Consider the following 23,244-nt stretch of genomic DNA (forward strand, 5'->3'; position numbering starts at 1 on the left):
TGTAGCAGCTGCAATAATACAAAATTGGACATTAATAATGAAATACGTATTTTAAGGACTTAATCCCCTGGAAATGAAAATCCAATTCATAAATAACTCCAGCAGCAAAAAGAATATCAAAACTACAGTGACGCAGTCATTGTAAAGGCAGTGACAACAAGAGCAGTGCAAATGAAAACTAAGGGGAAGTGGTCAAAGCTATTCTAGAGAGGAAAAGTCATTGCCTTAAATGGTTTTACTGCTTAATAGGAATAAGAAAACAATGATGTTAGTTGAACTGAGTATTCAACTAAAAAAGTTAGGAAGACCACAAAAAAAGGCTAAATAAAAGATTAATAAAGGTAGGGGTCAGCCTGGTGGTGCAGCAGTTAAGTGTGCACATTCTGCTTTGGTGGCCCAGGGTTTGCTGGTTCGGATCCTGGGTGTGAACATGGCACCGCTTGGCAAGCCATGCTGTGGTAGGCATCCCACATATAAAGTGGAGGAAGATGGACATGGATGTTAGCTCAAGGCCAGTCTTCCTCAGCAAAAAGAGGAGGATTGGCAGATGTTAGCTCAGGGCTAATCTTCCACAAAAAAAAAAAAAATTACTAAAGATAAAACAGAAATTAGGAAATGAGAAACAATAAAAAGCATTCAAAATTAAGTGGCACCCTAAAATAGTAGCTAAGAGCACCACTCTGAGAGCAGACCAATCCTGTTTGAATTACAGTTCTGGGCTTTAAAGCTGTGTGACATCAGGTAAATTAAATTTCTGAACTTCTCAACCACCTGTAAAGTGGGAATAATAGTACTCAATGCAAAGAGTTGTAAAGATTTTAAAAATTAGACAGTGTGTGCTAAGTACTTAGCACAGGACCTGGCATACAGTGAGTATTAAATAGATACTATCAGTTGTTACTATAATCACTTTCAAAAATGTCAAGAAAACAAACAAACCGAGGCAAAAAGAGCATGAGGATAAATATTCACCATTAAAAATTAGAAAGATGATAGAGCCACATATGGAAATTTTAAAAAATATTTTCAGTGATTACTACATACCACTATGCTTAAAAAATGACAATCTGGGTAAATGATTATTTTCTTGGAAAATAAATTACCAGATTTGACTCAAAAAGCAGTTGAGAAATTCCTGAATAAACATATAAGCATGGAAGAAACTGAAATGGTTATCAAATAACTCCTTCCAAAAATGGCATGGGGCCCAGATGGACTAATTCTAGCAAATCTTCAAGGAATAGCTATTTCTCATGCTATTTAAATTATTCCAGAGCACAGAAAAGAATGGAAACTTCTCACTTCATTTCATAAGGCTAGAACAGCCCTGATACAAAGGGCAATATAAAGAGAGAAAAGTTCCAACAAATCTGACATTTGAACAAATACAAAAATCAAAAATAAAATATTAGCAAAGAATAATGTATCACCAAACAGAACTTATTCCAAGAATGCCAGGATAACTCAACCTTAGAAAATCACAAAACCATATGAGATACCACTTCACACCCACCAGAATGGCTATAATCAAAAAGATGGAGCATAAGTATTGACGAGGATGTGGAGAAACTGGAACCTTCATATACTGTGGGTGGGGAAGTGAAACGGTGCAGCTGCTTTGGAAAACAGTCTGGCAGTTCCTCAAAAAGTTAAATACAGAGTTACAATATGACACAGCAATTCCACTCCCAGGTAGACACCTAAGAGAAATGAAAACTATCCATAGAAAAACCTGTACATCCACGTTCATAGGAGCATTATCCATAATAGCCAAAACACAGAAACAACCCAAACATCCATCAAGTGATGAAGGAATAAATAAAATGTGCATATTCACACAATGAAATATTATTCAGCCATATAAGGAATAAAGTACTGACACATGCTACAATATGGATGAACCATGAAAACGTTAATTGAAAGAAATCAGTCACAAAAGGCCACATACTGTATGATTCCATTTATATGAAATGTTCAGAATAGGCAAATCTATAGAAATTGAAATTAGATTAGTGGTTGCCTAGAGCTGGGGTGGCGGTGGGAGGGAAGGAATGGGAAGTGACTGCTAATGGGTACAAGGTTTCTTTTGGGCATGACAAAAATGTTCTGGGACTAATTTTGGTGGTGGCTGCACCACTCTGTAAACATACTAAAAACCAATGAATTGTATATCTAAATGGGTGAATTCATGGCATGTGAATTATGAATTTATGGTATGTGAATTATATTACAACAAAGCTGTTAAAAATTTTAGAAATCAACTAGTATACTTCATTACATTAACAGTCAAAGCAGAAATATCATATGATCATTTTAATTGATACCTAAGGGATTAACATTCCACATATTCTTGATTTAAAACAAAAACAAAAAGAAGCAAACCTCCCAGTAAACCAGGAATAAAAATCATTCCTTTGAGCACAATAAAGAATATCTACCTGAAACTAGTAACAAATAACATACTTAATGGTGTGACTCCAGAAACATTCTCACTCAAGTCGGGATCAACACAAGGGTATATCTTACCATTATTATATACCCTTACTTTGAAGTTCTATCTAACGCATGAAGACAAGAAAAATAAAGTACAAGTATTAGAAAAGAAGAGCTAAAATATCCATGATCTGTAGATTATAGGTGAATATGAAAATAATCCAAGAGAAGAGAATTAACTGAAACACCATGAGAACTAATTTTAAAAGAGTTCAGGAAATTTGCAGGTTGCAAAATACTTACATAAAAATCAACAGCTTTCATATATGTCAGCAATACTCAGAAAACAAAATGAGAAGGGGAAAAAATCTCTTTCATAAAAGTAATCAAAATTATAAATACATAGAAATACACTTTTTTTAAAAAGTATGAGGCTAATATAAAGAATGTATACAGTCTAAAGAAGGTTATAAAAGAAGACATGAATAAATGGAAATCTTCAATGAGTCTGGATTGCAAGACAAATTTGTACAAGTAGCTACTACATACCTATTAGAATGGCTAAAATTACAAAGACTCACCATATCAAATGCTGATGAGGAACTGGAATTGGAGAAACTAGGACTCTCATACACTGCTGGTATGAGGGGAAAGTGATACAACCATTTTGGAAAACAGATACATACTACACCATTCCATTTATATAAAACTCTAGAAAAGGCAAACTAACAAAAAAACGATGGAAAGAATAATGGGGGAAAGGGGCAGGAGGTGTGGCAAAAATCCCCAAGAAGCATTAGGAAACACTTGGGTCTGATGGGTATGTTCTTTAACTTGATTGTGGTAATGGTTGCATAGGTATAGACGTATGTCAAACCCACCAAACAATACTCTTTAAATATGTGCAATTTATTGAGTTTCAATTATATCTCATTAAGACTGTTCTAAAAATCTATCTGGGGGGCTGGCCCTGTGGCCGAGTGGTTAAGTTTGCGTGCTCCGCTACAGGTGTTTCGTTAGTTCGAATCCTGGGCGCGGACATGGCACTGCTCGTCAAACCACGCTGAGGCAGCGTCCCACATGCCACAACTAGAAGGATGCACAACAAAGAATATACAACTATGTACTGGGGGGCTTTGGGGAGAAAAAGGGGGAAAAAATTAAAAAAAAAAAAGCCCTTTTAAAAAAAAAAGAAAATCTATCTGGAAGAACCAAAGAGAAACACACAATTTGTGATTTTATCCAGACATCCTACCCTTTTGATGTCCTAACAACCGTAATGGAGACATTTCAATAATCAAATCATTAAGTATAACAGTCATATTGACACAACTACAATTTAAAAAGTGTAAGATTATCAGTGATCACCAAGTTCTTTTTAACAACACTGCCATCAAATTACAACGGCATTTGTATTGAAATTTGACAACCACATCTAAAGCCTACACATATGTACATACATGCATTTATACATACACAAATATGAATAGCAATGAGAATAACTGAAAAAGAACCAATGAAAAAGAATAAATGAGCAAATACTGAGCTCACCAAATGATGAAATACACTATTAAAACAGTCAGGAAGTGGCAGGAAAATAGATCAGTCAAACAAAATGGAAAATCCAGAAAACAGTGTAAGTTTATACAATATTTAAGCATTTAATAAATACAGCATCTCAAATCACTGAGAAGGAATGATTTTTTTTTTCAATAGCTGCCATTGAATAACTGGATAAATATTTGATGAAAAAAGGGAGATCCTTACCTCACACCATATGTCACAATTAATTCCAGATGGGAGAAAGATTAAAATATATGACTTTGAGTTCTGGCAACAAAGGGCACTGAGCTAATGCAGAACCCCTACCACTGCAAACATGTAGACATACTAGATGAAATGTAATTTTAACAAATATTTAATGCATAGCAGATCTCACAAGAAATAAAAGGAAATCCCCAGGTGCTAGAGGAAATAACAAACTGAAAGCCAAAGTATTCAGAGAAACCTTGAGGCCGCGGTGATCATGGGGTGTGTATGGGTGGGGAGTGGAATGGAGGGAGGAGAGAGATGAGGAGAAAGAAGTATTTGTTATTAGACCTGGAAATAGGCCTTAATGTCTTTGGACTTGGGTTTTAGCACACACACAGACATGAGATGCGGCCTCGGGTCTTACAAGGCCAGGAGTTAGAAATGAGAGCCTGCATTCTTTCCTAATATTTAATGAGCACCTGGTATATGCCAGGCCCCCTGGGAACAAAACAGACAAGGATTCCTGCCCTGATGTAAATATACATTCTAACAAGTGTTAGAACAGAACAAGTGGGAGGATGGGAAGACAGTGAAGAAACATAACAAATAAATGAATTAAATAGTATGTTAGAATGTGGTAAGTAGTATGGGGGAAAAAGGAGAAAGTAAAGCAGAATAAGGGTGATCAGGAGTGGGCGAGTCTGTGTGGCTGCGTGAGTGTGCAGAGAGTAAGTGTGTGTGTGTGAGAAAGAGACAGACAGAGATGGATGAGGGAGCTGTTTTAGGGTACTATTAATTAGGATACTCAGAGCAGGCTGCACTGAGAAATGACAACTGATCAAAGATTGAAGGAGCCACGGGAGCCACCCATTCGGCTATCTGGGCAGAGGGAACCACCCATAAGGACAGACTCGGGGCTTGGGGGACAAGGGTAGAGGCAGGGACTCTAGTTAGGACACTGTGCCAGTAATCCAAGTGGCAAAAAGCCTGGACTTTACAAATGCACCCTAAGTGAAAGGGGGGCAAAAAATCTTTGTCAGCCTAAGGCGACAGCAAAGTTTGCCTCTACCCAAAACTCTTGAGTAAAGGAAGAAAAACCCCTCAGTGGGAAAAAGAAACCCCAGGACTGAAAGAGACTAGAAGCAAACGCATACTCCTCATTTGATACAGGAATTTTCAAGATGATTAATTAATGGAAAAATTGGTCCCAAGCCAATGATACCTCTAGGATGTCTGGCAAAATCACTTGATAGGGACATTTCCAAAACTAAGACCAATAGGATTTCCACAAAACCCCAAATAAAGATAAGCTCACAGTCAAACATTATGAAACACGTGAGGAAATCATTTACCATAAGCAAAGGTCAGCAGACAAAACAAGCAGGATGATCAGTACCCCAAGAAGTCGAGAACATCCATCAAACTAAAAAAGACTACAGGATAAGTTATGTTTATAGAATAAGATATGTTTTTATAAGACTATAGGGTAAGTATATATTTACAAGGAAATAATCTGAGCAAAAGAGGACAGATATTGAAGAGAACATGCAGTACGATTTCATTTATATAAAGTTCAAGAACAGGCAAAACTAACTCTATGGTGTTAGAAGGCAAGACAGTGGTTACACTGTGGGGTGGTGACTAGGAAGGGCATAAGGAGGCCTCTGGAAATACTTTCTTTCTTGATGGCTGAGCTATTACAGAAGTGAGTTGACTCTGTGAACATGCATCCAGCTGAACACGCATGATCTGAAGAGAGAAGACTGACGAGCTGACAGGGTGGTGGGCAGAGGAGGAGCAGGTTCCGAGTCTTCCCTCCCCCAGGGGAAGAGCTGGTGAGTGAGAAGCGGGAAATTCCCAGAGGTCTTGGCAGTTAGGTCCAAGCGAGGACCCCAGTCAGAGCCTGAGCAGTCTTTTGAGGGACCTCCAATGGAAGGGAAGGGACGGGAAATACATCATTCAAGTTGTAGAGCTTCTTCTGGTTGAGATGGGAATGGAGGGGGGTGGGTAATACAGATCGGAAAAGTCCTCAGGAAGGAGGTGCGTGCCCCCGGCACACAGGACATCAGAGATGAAGGCAGTCTTCAGGTCCCAACCCTTCACTTTACGCAAGACAAAACTGAGGCCCAGAATAGTGACGGGACTTGCCCAAAGTCACCTTTATTCCGGTATTAACAGTTTTCCTTGACAGGGTATATACAGATTAAAGATGAGAGGCAACCAGGCACAGTGGTGAAAAAGCACGACTTTAGAACCACAGGGCTTAGACACTAATTCCTACTCCACCCCTTGCCAGCTGTGTGACCTGGGGCAAGTTACACACCCTCCATGTGCCTCAGTTTCTCCACCTGTAAAATGGTGTACAAATGTAAATTTGTACCGCAACTTTCTACAAAACGTATAACCACTATCTATTAGAGCTGATCAGATACCTACCCCATGACCCAGTGATTCCACTTGTAGATACAAACCCAACCGAGATGCATTATATACACATCAAAAGACATGGACAAGTAAGGCCACCGCTGCACTATTTGTAATAGCTAAAATCTGGAAACAAGCCAAATGTCCACCATAAATGGAACAGATAAATAAATTGTGATACATTATACCACAAAACACTATATAGTAATGAGAACTAATCAAACTACTACTACTCCTGGATAAACAGCACAAAGGTAACACTGAGTCAAAGAGGCCAGAATACCATTCCACTCAAATAAAGTTCAGAAACAGTCAAAACCAATATATGGCGGGCAGGGGGCATGCTGACTGGAAGGGAGCACCAGGCAGCTTCTGGGGTGCCGGCATCTTCTTGTTGGGGGTGCTGCTATGCAGGTGTGTTCACATGGCGAAAGGTCTCTGAGCTGCACACTTAAGATCTGTGTGCTTCTCTGTATATACTTCAATAAAGAAGTTTACTTAATAAGAATAATAGGATGCACCTCACCAGGCCGTCATGAGGACTAGATGAGGTAACATTTGTAACCTGCTGAGAACAAAGCACGGCAACAGTAAGGACTACAGAAACGTGGGCTGACAGAAGCCCAAAGTCAAAGACGAGCACTCTGCCTCTAGCTGTGTGACCCCTTCCTGTCCCCCTCCTCTGAGCACCCCCCCCCATGGCTCCTCTCACTCCCCACGCCACCTCATATACCAACGTGGTCTTGACTGGAACCCTTAGGACATTAAGGCATCGAAGGCCCAGAGGGCTCAAGTAACGTGCCCAAGCTCACACAGCGCGTCTGTCTCTCGGTCACTCCTGCTCGTTACTACCCTTCTGGGGACTCACGCTCAGGTAGGGTCTAGAACCCAGGCAATCTGAAGCTAGAGATGAGTTGTCTCAACCATAACTTCTAACACATGCATTTTGGTATTTCATACAGTATGAAACAGAATGCTGTGCTCTCTGATCTTGATTCTAGAGCTAAATATTTTCTATGGATCAGGAAAATCAGAACTTGCTTTTCACTTAAATGTGAATCATATTCTTCTGCAGACATCTTTGGTTCAAAAAAAAAAAAAAACCCACAGCTCTCGAACCCTGGTTCCAACAATAAACTGGGGTGAAAAATACAGGGGAATGCCCAGTCCCCTTCTTCCCTAACATTTCTGGGCATCACGATGGCACATCTGCCTGAAAACGTGGTTTAAGAAAGACCGATCTCAGTGGATTGGCCTGAGAAGCAGCTTCCTTCCTCGTGGCAGCTGGGATGGCCGAGCACTTTCTCACCGTGAATTCTCTCCAGGTCTGAGCCATGAAGTGAGACAGGGCTGGGTCTGGGAATAAAGAGTTGGCTGAGCCCAACCTGCCCACCTCTGAGGCCTGGCTTCAGGGAGAGGAAACAAGCTGGCCGCAGGACTCGGAGCAGGGCGGCCACTGTCCAACAGCCCTGCCCCAGGGCGCCCAACCCAAAGGTACTTTCAAGTTTCGGACGCCAAAGTCTGTATCTGTAAACACAATGTGTTTCCTTTTTCATGCTGGGGTTGGAGCTGTTATTGTTCGACACTTTCTGCGCCAGCTCAGATGGAAGCAGAGCACTGAGGCAAGTGGCCTGTGCAGAGTCCTTGTGCCTCAGCACCACACAGCGTGGCTTGGGGTCAAGGACACAACGTCTCAGGTGGTTAGAGCCCAGGAGCCTCATGCACCGGGGCCCTGACCCAGGCTGGGCCGTAATTTCCTCCGAGTCTGGGGACAGTTTTGGAGTTCTCCCAGTCCAGAGGAGCCCACAGGGGGACTTCAGAGCTGACGCTCCCGGGAAGACCACCCTCCTGAGGGAAGTGCAGTCTCTCACGCTCTGGGCACAGAAGAAAACAGAAACGCTAGGACAGGACACATGCGGGAGGAAAATGTGAAGGGGACTGAAATCCAATCCTTCTGGGGTGTAGGAGCCAAACCTGAAACCCGCTTCTTCTCAAAACCTCTGCGCCTCCCGCGTCCCGGGCATTCGGCAAAGTTCCGTACTTTGGGGGCCCCCTGGGTTTATGGTTGTGTGCAAGGGTACAAGTATTCACCTTCGCACATGCACAAGCTCCCCAATGAAAGTGTACTCCACCTGCAGGGAGGGCATGGATTTCAACTTCTTTACATCCCCAGCCCTAACAGAGCCACCTGACCACTGATGGCTCCAGGAACGTCCACTTACAGGATACCTCTGTGTCTGCAGGCTGCAGGAGCGGGGGAAGGTCTTCTCGGACCAAAAACGTCCCATGATTTTCACCTCCTAGCCTAATTCTAAGTAGTAATGGCTGCCTAGGGTATTACATTGAAGAGAATTCTAATACCCTAAGACCATTTCTGGACTTAGGAGAAAAGAGTGCTGTGATTGATTAGCAATGTCTGCCCTGGTTTTGGAATGGGGGACTGGTGGTACATTTGTTAAGTACTCACCACAGCCATTCCAAGCAGGAACAAATAAACTGAAAAGCCCTGACAATAGTTATCAGGCAGGCAGGAAGCATCCGTCACTTTGGACATGCCATCAAATATGGAAGGTAACACACAACATACAAGTGCTTGTGAAACTAAAAGAGATCTATCTTATTTCCTTGTTATTAAAGACTCGGTTATTGAAATCCAGTCCCTTTAAAGGTCCCTACGGTCCTACAGATTGTCTAATTTAAGCGTGGAGCCTCTGGAATGTGTGAAAACTGAACATGATAACCAATAAACTCTCTTACTTGTAGGCAGAAAAGCACCTGGGGAAAATCCAGAAACTCTAGCAATAGCACCAGCCAGGAGGGAGCATGGATGGGACGCCAACCAGAACTCTACCACCTGCAGAGGGCTGATACCTCACATACCTCCCACAGGCTAGTCCTGAGGCCTCCACAGAGACAGACTTCCAGCTCCTTCTCCCAGGCTGAGTTGGGAAAAGTCATTGGTTATCAGTTGACGGAGTGAACTAGGGTATTGCTTTCTGCCTTTCAAGGTTCTTATCCGACAAAATGACTGTGACCTCTGAAAAGCCACCCCTTTAAATCAGCTGGAAGTCTACCATCCCTACAGAGACATCTTTCTTCTGCATCTTCTTTACATGCATAAATGCACTGCAACATGAAATCATCCCACCTTGACTACAGCTAATATACTAATCCTGACGGCAAAAGGCTCAGGGATCTCCAGGGATGGCCCCGACACGGGCAAAGGCAAAGCACACTTCTCCACTCCTTGGCAGTACTCCTGGACACCTGTCCCCTCGAACGACACCTTGCCTTTCTCTCTGAGTGTGAGTGGCCACCTCTGATAGAAACGTCCATCGTGAAGGGGTCTTAGGGCGGGCGCTCAAGTGTTGGAAGAGAAAGGCTCAGACAAGAGGCATTCTGCATCTCATCCATCACACGACCACAGTCCCCTCTCTCCGTCAGAGGGTAGAAGTGGCATAAAATAATGCAGTCAGGGATGAACACACACCGAGCCAAGGCCTCCTGGGTAGTGGGTATGAGAAGGGAGTATTATCTCTACAGGCAAAGGATTGACAGCTGGAATGGGTCTCTGCCTTCTGACGAGGGGGAAACTCACATCAATTATACAACGTTTCAAAGGCAAATGAAAGTCTAACTCTGCGTTTACAGTAGGGATACATTTTGGAATAAAAATACAGGAATGCATACTGAACTCAGTATGCTGTGCTACACAAGTCAAACCTGGGAACCACACGGAGGCAAACAGCCCTGTGTCTGGAGGACTGCCCCAGGCAGCTCGCTCATTTCAGGTGCTATTCAGAGTGACCGTCCCTCGGAGCTGGATTCTAATAGGACACGGCTTTTATGCGATCAGCCTTCAAAACAAGCGCTGCTGATACCCCCTGTTCGCAACGGCGTCGCTGAATAAGCCAAGATGTGCCCTGCAGACCTGTCCACACTTAGTTCTGTTTGTGTAAAAACTGCCCTTTGGTGGCAGGGACATGTGTCTTTGAAAAGCTTCCATTTCTGTGGCAACCTGATTAATTGCAAGAAAGCATCCAGTATAATGCCCAGCACTTAGTAGGGGTTTGTGGTTTGTCTTCAGGATGCAACCTGACAACCACCGTGGACTGACGCTCGAAACTGCAGCTCCCCGGCCGCCCAGACCAATGCCACACCTTCCGAGGCTGCGGAGACCACAAGGGCTGATGTGTGTCTTTCCAGACGACAGGCAAAATGCTGTGGGCTGCTCTGCAAGTATTAGGCTTAAATCCTAAGAATTTCAAAAGCCCTCCGAGACCTCCGGTCTCCCTCTAATGAAAGGCACTGCAGAAACCCAAGGTATGATTACCACTTCTGAAAGGAAGAAAAAAATACTGGCTCACAAAATATCTGTACTTGTGCATCAACAGATAAGGCTGTTTTATAATCCAGTTCCCCAGAGAGCCATTTATTTTGGTGAGGCCAGTGTGCATAGCAGACACTGTAGAAGCCATCAAGATAACACGAATAACAACCCAGCGGACTTTTGAAGTGTAAACATAAAAGTCTATTAAGAATACAATGTTGGTTTAATCCCAAGACAAAAAATTTACTTAATGAAAAGCACAACTCATCTCGAGAAGGAAATATCGATACCAGCTGTGAGCAGAAAATGAGGGGATTCCTTCCAGGGAACATCTGAATTTCAACCCACTGCCTTTCCAATATTTACTCTGGACATAAAGTCTCAAATACTTTTCCGAGGATCTCATCTTTCTACAGGAGGAGGTCAGAGAGAAGTCTGGGCAGGGCCAAAGGAGACCTTGGCAGAGTCTGGAAATGCACAGACCCGCCCCAGAAGGTTCACCCTGATGCAGCTCTGTGTCCCTTCTCCGGGCGGCGGGCAGCATAGCGAGCAGTCTCCCTGCCCACCAGGTGCTAATGAGGACCCCCGCAGAGACCCTCACTCCAGCTGCTGTGGGGCCAACAGAGATAAATGACAGCCTTGTGCGGCTGACACACACCAACTGCACCTACCAGCACCACGCCAACAACGAGGACATGCCATTAAACTCCTCTCTTGAATGACACTTCTCAGCCACTTCCTAGATTTTTTTTCAATATGTTTCAGAGAAGCAAGGGGATATTGAGCACTAGGGCAAAAGGAGAAGGCCCTATTAAGGCAGATTTTCCGATGACAAGCTCTGTTCCACCACCTTTGAGAGAGACCACCGGCCCTGAAATCAAGAAAGACTTGGCCATCTGCAACACTAGTGGATGCTGAGAACCCACAAGAAAGAACTTAAACCCTCTTCACTTATATTCCTAACTCCCAGCTCCCACTAGGCCTGATGGCTAAAATAAAGGACAACTTCTTAAACACAATTTCATATTTAAGTATGTACGAATATAAGAAATATTGTAATATAATATAACACAACACAACACAACTAGGGAACCACTTCCAGTTCCAGCAAGAAATAACAAGTTGTTGCAACTTTTCTCCTACACATGGCTATGTAACTGCCGTTCATGTATTCATTCATCTAGCCATCCATGCTATGGGGAGGTAGCATAGAGGATGCAACAGCACAAAGCACAAACATCAGGCTGGAGTCCCAGCTCCACCACCCACTAGCTATATGGCTTTGGGTAAACCATTTAATATCTCTAGGTTATGGTTTCCTCATCCGTAAAATAAGGATAATGATAGCGCCTATTATTAGCATAGTCACGATGATCAAACGGCTAAATTAATGTGAATGCTTGGTAAAAAATAAGCCCTCAAGGGTTAATCATTATAATGACAACAATATAATAATTACCATGACTATAAAAACATTCATTGATCTACAGCTATGTGCCAGACTCTGGACTAGGCAGCAAATAATTTTAGCCTTCTGATTTTCCAAGAGTCTTTAGCGGGGCATTGGATTTCTCAATGGCAATACCACCGACATAACCTCCCTCTCTCGCTGGGGATGATGGGAGGCCCAAGCACCAGAATGATCTACAGCATGAAGAACCCCCTCCCAAAGCCATGTTTAAACAATTACGAGCATTATGTTGCAGGTACCCAGGACCATAGGAGGCCAGCCCAGCACGGTGCTCATCTTGCAGAGACGTCTTTTGTGTGGGTTTTGGGTTTCAGCTGGGCAACACAAAGCCATAGAATGAGTCGCAAAACGAGTTTTCATAAGCTCCCCCTGTCACAAACCAGGCAGGGGTTCATGCTGACATCCCCACAGTAAGATTAAACAGCATGCTTCGTCAGGCACTAAATACTAACACAGCTCCGACGTCAGGGGGACGCTGATTAAAACTGATGTCAATAATTTATGAAACACAATATGGTCTTCAGATGCTCTTTTGAAAAAAAGGAAGGGGGGAAAAAGGGCCTAGCAACCCAGGTGGTTTAAAATTGTTCATGCATTTTCCCTTGAATGTACACACCCCCCCACCATGCATGGATGCTTCCTTACACGATGAATATAAATGCATATGTGTATAAAAGCATGTGAACACTGCTGATACATATGGGCGGAAGAAAGAATTTAGTTACTCCACCGAGAGCTGTCGAGGCTGTAACGTTATACATAGTCTTGTCTTTCATATTGTTTTGAGGGTGTTTTTTTTTTCCCCCGGAAGAAATCCAAAATTGATTTAAAATAAAATTGGGCTCCACAAAAGCTCACATTTACTCTCCGTAGAGAATTCAACCTTGAAACGACACCAAAAAGAAACCCTGACCAAAGAAAACCTATAGGATATACGGATTTCTTAGTAATCTGAAAGTACCTCAGCCCTATGAAGAAAAAACATTTAGTCAAACAACATCAACGTTTTTTAAAGTTTTAGGGGTTTTTTTTGAGCGGGGTGGGGCAGGTTAACCTGGGGAAAGATGCCATTTTAGTCTATTATAAATCACGTCTCATTATTTTATAAAGGCAAAGACAGAAGAAACTAGCATGGTGATAATGCTCCATTTTTATCAAGACTGCTTTTTTGGAATAAAAAAATATATACTTCTTTACTTTGCCTGCATTGTAAATAATCCGGGTAGCTTGACTTTATATGTCAACAGTGTGAAATTCACAAGATGGGATTATGTTGGGGGAAAAAAACCTGAGCCACTGATAGTACAAAAGTTAGTGTTTGAAGGATTTATTAATGCTTTTTCCTAGCACAGTGCCCTGTAGTGTCTCAGAACACCTGTCAAATACTAATTCATTCCGATATCTCCGCTACAGGGCCTTTTCATAAAAAGCTCGACCTTTAATTGTAAATCACTTTTAAATTGTCTTTGCTGGCTTTCTCTTTTGCAGAATGATGGAAAAATCACTAAGACTTCAATTAAAACTTTATGAGAACTTCACCCTGATGTTGCCAGCGACATCTACAAGGTATCAGAGCAACTATTCAAAAAGGAAACTATAAATAACTTTAACATAGTTGAATTGGCTCTGCTTTTAGGAGATGACTGAATAACTGCTAAGATTTAAAGATACTTTAACTACTGAGAATTAACATATCTTCAGTAAAAACTGAAAATATTGTTACCCGATTATTTGTCATGTAGATTATGTACTTATTAGGCCTAATTAAACTTTTGAACAAAAAGGCTTGCTAATTACATTAGTTAATATGTTGACTGCTCAATTTGGCTAAAAAAAAAAGGAGTCAATCTAATTTGTGCACATGGTTAGTGCTTTGGTCAAAAGACAAAATCCTAAACTATAGAGATTATTTCAAATGCATGACCATTGTTATAACAAATGCTGGTTAAGTTTCCACATCCACAGGGACTGGGAGAGGATGGGGGTGGGTTGTGAATTTGAACAATACCAACTAAGACGAATCTTCAAGCCAGTAAAATGTTACCACAACATCCAGTTTATTCTCCTCAATGTATTCACTTGAGTTTGTCCAATTAGACCCCACGGATGACAATGTGAAGTTATCTTTCATACGCGCGTACAAACTAAAACTTATAGCAAAACCCTGGGAGGCCCTTTAAATGTCAATAAAGGGCTCTTACGCACAAAAGAAAGAAAAGAAAAGAGGAAAGGGGGAAGAAGAAGAGATGGGAAAAACCAACACTTCTGAAGGAATTGAACAGATCAAAGGAATTTCATTCTCAAAGAGCCCTAACTCGGGGTGTAACTACTGTCTGGCTGTGGAATCCTGAAAAGTCTCCTCCAACTGGCAACCAGTTCTGTCCCTTAAAGGAGGGGCAAGAACAATTAGGTGTGCAAAAGCGGGACCCACTGAGTGCAAAAATGGAGGCCCTGCCATGCAGCCCAGGACGCCGGACTGGGCCTCGGTGCCCACCCGGCTCTCCAAGACATGTTTTCCATTCGCTTGCTCAAAAGTCTGCATCCACAGTCATGAGGCACAAACTATTCGACAACAACATGACACAATTAATCAGAACCAGACCTCAAAACGTGCGTTTGTGGGGACGAGCAAACTCTGCCATGTGCCTCAGAGGGTGAAGCAATTGAAGAGATTCACACTGGCTGTTTGGGGTTGAGGGATGGGGGAGGAAAAATACATATGTTCCCAAAAGATGCACACCAAATGGCACATTTGCAAACTAAATAATTTTCATTAAAATAAAACGTGGGATTTGGAAATTTACATCTCACACTGGAAAAGTTCAGTATTGTCTTCCTACCTTCTCTCTCTCTCTCTTTTTTTTTCCCCCTGGGGAGAAACTGATGCCAGAGAGTTTCTACAGAAGCAAAGTTGTACAATTCAGAAATAGAATGAATCCCTTTTTTAAGTTTCATTTCTGACTCAATAATATTCATCAGTGCCAGTCTGGTCAGTTTTCTCCTTCGGGACCCAAAACCCCATTAAAACTCGAGAATCTGGTCCCTTCGTTAATTCAAAACTGTTTAAATTTCACCAAACCCTGACGCTCACAAAAAAAATCTGGTATACTTCTTTTTGGGCCAAGATTGAATTAGTTTAAAATAATTACTGACCTCTCCTTTGTAACCTGTAGATAGTAATTAATTTAAATCACATCATTCTTCTGCTAACACAAACACGCTGTCCAAAAGAAAAAAAAAATCAAACCATAAAAGACAAATGGAGGGACCAGGAGTGATACTCGTCTGTACCGACCTGGCCCCAAACTGCAAATCCCTCTGCCATCCCCCAAGGGACTTGCAGCTGTGGAGCTGTAACTTCCCGGGACCCAGGCCTGGGTCCCCAACAGCGCGCCCAGCTGCAGCCCTAAGGAAGGGGGGATGGAGCGGATGTGGATCCCGGGGTCCCACCAAACTGAGGTAATGCAATCAGTGTTTGCATTTGGATGAGGGGTTAGGGGGACCAGTCAGCAAATTTTCTGTAAAACCCTCTCCCCGCAGCATTTCCGGCACTTCTTCCTGGCCTCGCAGAGCGCACTGGGTGAAAACCCGAGTGTCCACGGCCAGTGCCACGCGAGTGAGTGGACCCGCTCTCTGCCCTCCAGGGTCCAGGACATGCCGAAACGCACCTCCCACCAATCCCGCGACATGCACGCAGCGGGGCATCCTCGGGTGCGGCTGCCGCCGGCGCTCCCGACCGAGAACCGGCGGCTGGGAGGCCCCGGAGCAGCCTCCCGCGTTCCCCGCCCGCCGCCCGCGCCCGGGCTGCGCCCCACTCACCTACGCACTCGTTGGCCTCGCGGGCAGTGGCGCGCTGCCAGGGCCGGTCGTAGTGGAACGGCTTGCAGCGGTCGCACTCCGGGCCGGCGGTGTTGTGTCTGCAGTCGCAGACCAGGCTGTCGTCACGGTCGCGCACGCAGCGGGCCGCGTGGCCGTTGCACTTGCAGCGGCCACCCACCTGCAGGTCGGACACGGCGTAGAAGTACGAATCGCGCGCCAGCTCCGAGTCGTCCTCGTTCTCGTCGCCAAACGTGTGCAGGCGGCTGAAGGCCACGCGGATGTCGGTGGCCGTGACCCAGTCCTGCAGCACTGGCGAGTTGTCGAAGTCGTGCGCCGAGGGCCGCCCGTCCAGCGTGCTGAAGGCGATGAGGCCGCCCGAGAGCGGGCGCATGTCGGTGTGCGAGTCGGTGCACACGGCCTCCTGCTCGTTCTGTTTGGTGATGGGCGCGCGATGCGGCCGGTTGTACATCTTGCGGCACTGCGTGGAGTAGAACTGGAAGGGCACCCACGTGCGCCCGTAGTCCATGGACTTGTAGATGGCCATGGACTCGGGCCGTGGCGAGCAGAACTGGAGGCTCACGTAAGTCACCTCGAACTTCTTGCCGAGCGACAGCGTGAGCGTGACGTTGTGCGGGAACTGCAGGTAGTTCTCGGACTGCCAGCACGTCAGGTTGTGCGGGTTGTTGAGATCGGTGAGGAAGGCGGGCGGGTGCGCCTTCTTGGGGTCGGACGCGTTGCAGAGGTGGCAGGAGCGCAGCCGCTCCTCGCCGCGCTCGCTCACCACGCAGTAGCGCGCCGGGGGCCGGCCGCAGGTGCTGGACACGCGCACGTCCTTGCCGAAGGCCGCGTTGACAAAGTCGGGGATGCAGCGGCGCGGGTGGCCGTTCTCGTCCGAGCAGGGGTCGGGCTGCGCCGCCTGGCCGGCAAACATGCTGAGCCCGGGCCCGCCGCGCACCGCGCCCACCAGGCACGCCACCGCCGCCAGCGCCGCCAGCGCCTCCCACACTGCGCGCATCATGCTGCGGCCAGCGTGCCCCGGCCCCGCCGCGCCGAGGAGTCGGTCCGCCCGCCGCAGAAGGCGCCTGCGGAGAGAGGGGAGCTGCGCTCAGCCAGCCCGCCCCGCGCCCTCCACCCCCGGCGGGGCGGCGAGCGGGGGCGCGGGCAAATGCCCGGCTTCCCCGGCACCAACCTCGCGGCCGACTGCCCGCCTCGCTCCCCAAAGTCCCGGGAGCAGGCGAATCCGGGGGCCCCAAGCCCGCACCGCCCGCGCTTCTTCCCGGCCGAGCCGCGAGCCGGGGCGGCGGGCGAACGCTCGGCTTCCCCGCCACAGCCGCCTCCACGCCGCCCGAGGGGCATGCCCGCGCCCGTCCGCCCGGCCGCAGCCGGCCCGCCTAGCACCCCAAGTCTCGGGCGCAGGAGAGCGCGGAAGCCCCCGACCCCGCACGGCCCCGCGCCCCTTCCTCCCGCAGCCTGGGGTCCCTCTCGGCTGCCCCAGCTCGCATGCCCGCCGGAGAGTCCGCGTCCGGGACTTTACCTCTGGAGAGGGCAAAAGAGAAAGAAAAGTTTGCCCGGCCCCGCCGGGGAGCCCGCGCGCCGGACGGCGGAGAGCCTCTCGCTCGCGGCGTGCAGGCGCGTCCCGCCTCAGCGCGGGCTTGCCAGCTCCATGCCCGGCGCGGCCGCCGCTGCCCCAGCCCCAGCCCGGCCCGGCCGCCGCCGCCGCCTCGCTCGCCCGAGTGACGACGCGGCCGCCGGCTCCCGCCGCTCCCGCCGCGGTCCGAGTGCTGCCCAGCCCGCGCCCGGGGCGCACACACACTCACGCTCGCTGGCGCGCACTCACACACACGCACGCACGCCCCCGAAGGCGCCGCCGCCGCCGCCGCCGCCACTCGCGCTGGGAGTGGGGGGCGGAGGGGAGCGGGGGCGGGGGGCGGGGCCGCCGGGCGGGGCGCCGGCCAATAACGTCGGCGAGCAGCCGCCCGCTCGCGAGCAAAGTTTTAACCCCGGGAAAGAAGAAAGTTAAAGGGAAGCGGCCCGGGACGCGGAGAGAGCGGGAGCGCGAGCGGGTGGGAACCGGGAAGCGCGAGAAAGAGCAGCAGAGACAAAGAGAAAGCGAGAAGAGCGCCCGGGGAAACCCCGGAGAGGGGGCTGGGCCCGGCGCGCACCCCGCGGAGGGAGGAGGGGCGGCCGGGGACTGTCAGCCTCGCCCCGGCCCCGCGCTGCCCGGAGAGCCCCGCAGGTTTCCGCCGGCCCCACGCCCGGGGGAGCGCGCGGGCGGGGGGGGAGGGGACGATTTTCTCCCTCTGGGTCCCAGCCAAACACATCTGTGTTTGTTTTCTTTGCTGCGCCGAGGTCGGGCCTTCCTGTAACCCAGCCCGATGGCCCTGGTGGCACCGCGTACAGGGCCGTGCCCCATTGGGCAGACGGCCGGGATCGTGTGGAAGAGGAGGAGGATGCAGCCTCTGCCTACTCACCCCTCCTGCCCGAAGCCCCTGGGGTCCCGAGAGACGGGGCTGTTCCCTCGCCACCCCCGCATCGTTGTCACCGTGTGGTGGGCCTATCTGTCGGAACGCGGGGCCTCTCATGCATGGGGCGGGGAGCTGTGCTGGGCAGGAGACTGAAGGGGAAAGAAGCCGACAGCATCTGGGCACTGGCCAGCGCCCCTCGCAGAAGGGTCTGCCAGGCCTCAAGCTGGGGGCAGCCCAACCCTCCCCAGATCCCCGGAGGCAGGCTTATGGGTACTTCCTGGCTCACGTTTTTAAGGGTGCTATACTGTGTACTATCGCATGGGAGCCCCACAGCAGCTTTGCAAAGTAGGTATTAACTCCGTTTTGCAGATGAGCAAGCTGAGGTCTCAGGAGGTGAAGAAACTTGCCCAAGATCTCCCAGCTGGTAAAAATCGAATCCAGGAATAGAAACCTGGACTCCTTCCTCTTCTCACATTTGTCAGATGGATAATCCCACCCAATTATAGTCTTATGGGGCATCCTTCAGGCCACCCAGCTTCTCCTCCTTGTCTCATTCTCTGCCACCTTAACAAAAGGACTGAGGACAGGGACGGCATCCTTTGACCGTCTTGCAGCAGCAGTCAAAGAGCTCTGGGGAAAGAATACACTGGACCGAGAGTTTGGAAGTGAAATCCTGTTAGTTTGTTGCTTTGGGATGAGTAATCTAGTGCCAGACCTGGATTGAAAGCCCAGGCTCCTAGCTCTGGCCCAAGGGCTGACTTGCTGCATTGTCTCCACTAAGTGCCTTATTTGGTCTTAGTGGCATTTTCATAAACTCTGAGAATCTAAGAAGCGGCCTCAGGGCTCATCTGGCCTGGCTCAGTCTCCTTGAAAGAACGCCTTCCCCAGCCTCCGTGAGAGACGGCCACCCAGGCCAGCTCTTTCAGGGATGGGCGCTCACCACAGCCCAAGGAAATAACTCCTCTGCATTGCAGGACAGCCTGTATTCATCCTCTCCCCTGGACTAGCACTGTAGCTTTGCCTTCTTGTGCCATTTACCACTCTCTACGCTGTTTATTTATGCCTTGCCTTGTGGCAGAAAGGATTTCGGGTGACTTACAAGGGTACTTAAAACATGGCAAAGTAACATAAATTAGAAAGTGAGGTGAGAGGAGATAGAGGAAATGTTAAGCCATGGTGGACCGTGAAAGCCCCGTGGTATCTGAGAGGCAGCACAGCAGCCTTTCACGCACATTCTTTGGAGCCAGATTGTGATGGTAGCAAGTTTTGCATCTTTCTATACCTTGGTTTCCTCATTTGTAAAAGGGGTACAATAATATCTACCTCATAGCTTCGTAAGCATGAAATGAGTGAACACATAGGATTATAGCTTATAATATGTATACATACATATTGTACTTATATAATCTACATGAATATATGTTCACATATATGTATATGTAAATAAATGTAAAGCCAGGCACATAGTAAGTGGATGTACATGTGTTAGTTCTTAGTCTTAAATTGCTGGATCTTTATAGAAATTTAAAATTATTTAAAGAAAAACATTTAATTGCATGGAAAGATGTTCATGACATATTATAAAGTGAAAAAAGTAAATTACAAAACACTATGCCCCAAAAAACACTATCACAGTCTACTTCTCATTTTTATTTTTTTCAAAGTAGGCATAAAAAGACAACATTGTTAATTGTGGTTATCTCTGGATAGTGAGATTACAGATGATTTTTATTTATTTTTGCTTGTATGTTCTTGATTTTGTATAGTAAAATAAGAAGGAACACTAAGAGAAGAAAGAAAAACCAAGAGGGAAGACAAAATGGAGATGGGAATAAGCTGAAATGCACCCTGGAATGCCCTCTTCACCTCCTGTGGGCAGGCTACCAACTTGTCCCTAAGCTTTCCCGCAGCCAAAGTGAAAAGGAGACCATGTCGGTTACACAATTCTCAATGTCCATGAGATAAAAACAGACCTATTACTCAAGAGAATTACAACTATTCTGTACTGAAATCAGACAGGAACTTCTCCCAGGGGGCCTCATAACAGGGACACACTGTGAGGTGATGAGCAAAGGTCCTCGACAACGTCCCCACACCGGTCACCGCAGTGAGCTCGAGGGGCAGATTCTCTGGTGGCCCACAATCTAAGCTGGTGGCGTCGCCCACAAGTCAGGAATAGACGGTCTGGCAAGGAGGAGCCTGAAAGAGGCAAATCGGAGCCCAGCGCACCGCCCACCCGACTTGGGTCGATTTTGGGGTATCTACAAGACTAGATCCCCGAGTGCGCGCCAAGCCGTCCCCCTGCTTTGGCTGCTGTCCGCAGGGCTTTTGAGGGATCTTGCGTGGCAGCAGGTTTGCAATTGCACTCCGGGCGGGGGATAGCTATTCCACGTTGCCAGCTGAGCTTATGCCACTGGTCTTCAGAAGTGAGGGGTGGGGGGCACTTTCCACTTTTATTGTGGTCACTCAGGTCTAAACTGATCTTCTTTAGTAGTTCCTGGGGGGCAGACTGTCACTTTGTATCCTAGAGGTCTGGAACATTCTGGGACACAGTAGAACTGGTCTACGTCCATTGAAAACCCACGTCCCTGTCGCTCGTACAGTTGGTCCAATTCCAGTCCCACACAGCAGCCCAGACCAAGACTCTGCCTCTTCGTATTTTCGAAATCAGCCCTCTGTTGTCCTCTGTTTTCTCTCTCCTGGGCAAACTCTTCCCACTTCTTTTAATGAGTTCTCACAGGGCACTGTTTTCTGACCACTCTGAAGCCTCTCCCAGTGCCCTCTCATTTGTCAGTGTCCCTTCCTAAAGCATACTGCCTTTTGAGGGAACAAATGAAAAAAACAGATGTCCGAGTGTTGTGAGAGCTTCTCCAAGTGAGGGTTATAAATACACACCCGAAAAGGCATGTCAGGCTCTGAGCAGCAGGATCCACGGTACCAACTGGAGTTCAAAACACAATAGTGTGGCTCTTGGGTGAGAAAGCAAATTCCCAGGTGTTTCTGCAAGGAATGCGTCGGGAGGGGGAGCTGCCATTCTTGGCGCCCAGCCTTACCTGTGAAGCCCGAGGATCATCCGAGGAGGAGGAGGAGGAGGAGGAGGAGGAGGAGGAGGAGGAGGAGAGCGTGGCAGTTTCAGGGAAACTTAGAGGGAGCCAGAGCAGGAGGAAGAAACGGAGACTTAAGACTCGGTATCCTAGAGTTTCAGGGAAGGAGGGGCTGTGAGCAGTGTCACATGCCTTCAAGGTCAAGATAAGATCTGAAAGGAGTTCTCTGGATTAAACTATAAGGAAGTCATTGGTGACCTTGACTAGCAGTGGCAGAGGAGTGGTAGGGACAGAAGCCAGACTGCCTCAGGTTATGGAGTGAATGGGAGGTGAGAAAGTAGAGATAGCAAGTGTAGACAACTTTCAAGAAGTGTGAAAACAAGGGGTCTGAAAGAGATAGGGTGATAGCAGGCAGGTGGCATGCGATTGAGGGGAGGCTGGGGTTTTTTGTTGTTGTTTATAGGATAGGGCTATTTGAACATGCCTAAATGTTGACAGGAAGGAGCAGCAGGAGAGTTGAAGACAGATAAAACCAGCCTTGTAAAACTGGTGGTCAGGCGGTCTGAAGCTTCTCTTGTTTCAATGGAATAGGAAGTGACACCATCTGCTGACAGTGAGGGAGCAGGCAGGAGCATTGGAGGTTTGAGGATGGGGAGAAGGCTTGACTGGGTCATTACGGTGAATAAGATAATGCTCACTGGGCAGATAAAGGTCTTATTGAGGTTGGTGACCTTCTATGAGAAAGAATGTCAACCAGCCAAGTCAGAAGACCCCCACCCCCCAGCAATGCTCTGCAGCCCCGTGTGTAGACCTAGAGAAAGTCGAATAGTTTGATTAATGTAGAGTTGAGGGTTTGTTCCAGGAGGTGGGACAGAAGGACAAGGAGAAGAGGGTGGCTGATGTGATGGACATGGAGACAGAGCTAAGGAAAGGAGGAAGTGAAGGCAGGCCACAGATGGAAGAGGAAATAGAAAGGCCAGGGGTATAAGGCTATGCTGTGTACTATGGTAGCCAGTAACCACACGTAGCTGTTTCAATTTCAGCTTGAACGAATTAAAATTAAATAAAATTTAAAGCTCGATTCCTCAATTACCTGTGATTTGGATAGCACTCATAAAGGACATTTCCATCATCACAGAAAGTTCTATCAGACAGAGCTGGTCTAGAAGATTCAGGAAGATAGAAAAAGAGATGTGGTGGGGGATAACTGAGGAAATTGTGGTCCAAAAGTACATGGCTGAATTGAGAATCAGAGGTGGAAAATCTCTTGGTGATGGCAAGACCCACTGAAGACAAGAGGTGGGTCCTGCTGGGAAGCTGAGGGGAAGGTGACTGGAGAAACAGAGGTCAAGGTGCCCAACGGGCTGTCCACCTGGGTATTAAAGACACTCAGGACCAGCTTCAGGGCTTGGGGCAGAGACGAAGACTGAACCAAGTGCTGGTGTCTTCAAAGAAAGAGAAGAGTGACCCAGATGGGGAGGTGATTCCGAGGAAGAGATGTGGAAG

The 23,244-nt window shown here is 47.2% G+C and overlaps 1 protein-coding gene across 1 annotated transcript in view; it reads right to left on the minus strand.

Annotated features, from left to right (window-relative positions):
- Positions 1-18,115, minus strand: part of NTN1 (netrin 1) — a 171,479-nt gene extending 153,364 nt beyond the window's left edge. The window contains exons 1-2 of the mRNA XM_046676276.1: positions 18,047-18,115; positions 16,230-17,311 (exon numbers count right to left, since the gene is read on the minus strand). Coding sequence (XP_046532232.1) covers positions 16,230-17,247 — 1,018 coding nt within the window. The 5' untranslated portion in view covers positions 17,248-17,311; positions 18,047-18,115. The remainder of the gene's footprint in view (positions 1-16,229; positions 17,312-18,046) is intronic.
- Positions 18,116-23,244: the final 5,129 nt, after the last annotated feature.

Source organism: Equus quagga, chromosome 11, assembly GCF_021613505.1.
Source record: "Equus quagga isolate Etosha38 chromosome 11, UCLA_HA_Equagga_1.0, whole genome shotgun sequence".
In the NCBI taxonomy this organism is placed as follows: domain Eukaryota; kingdom Metazoa; phylum Chordata; class Mammalia; order Perissodactyla; family Equidae; genus Equus; species Equus quagga.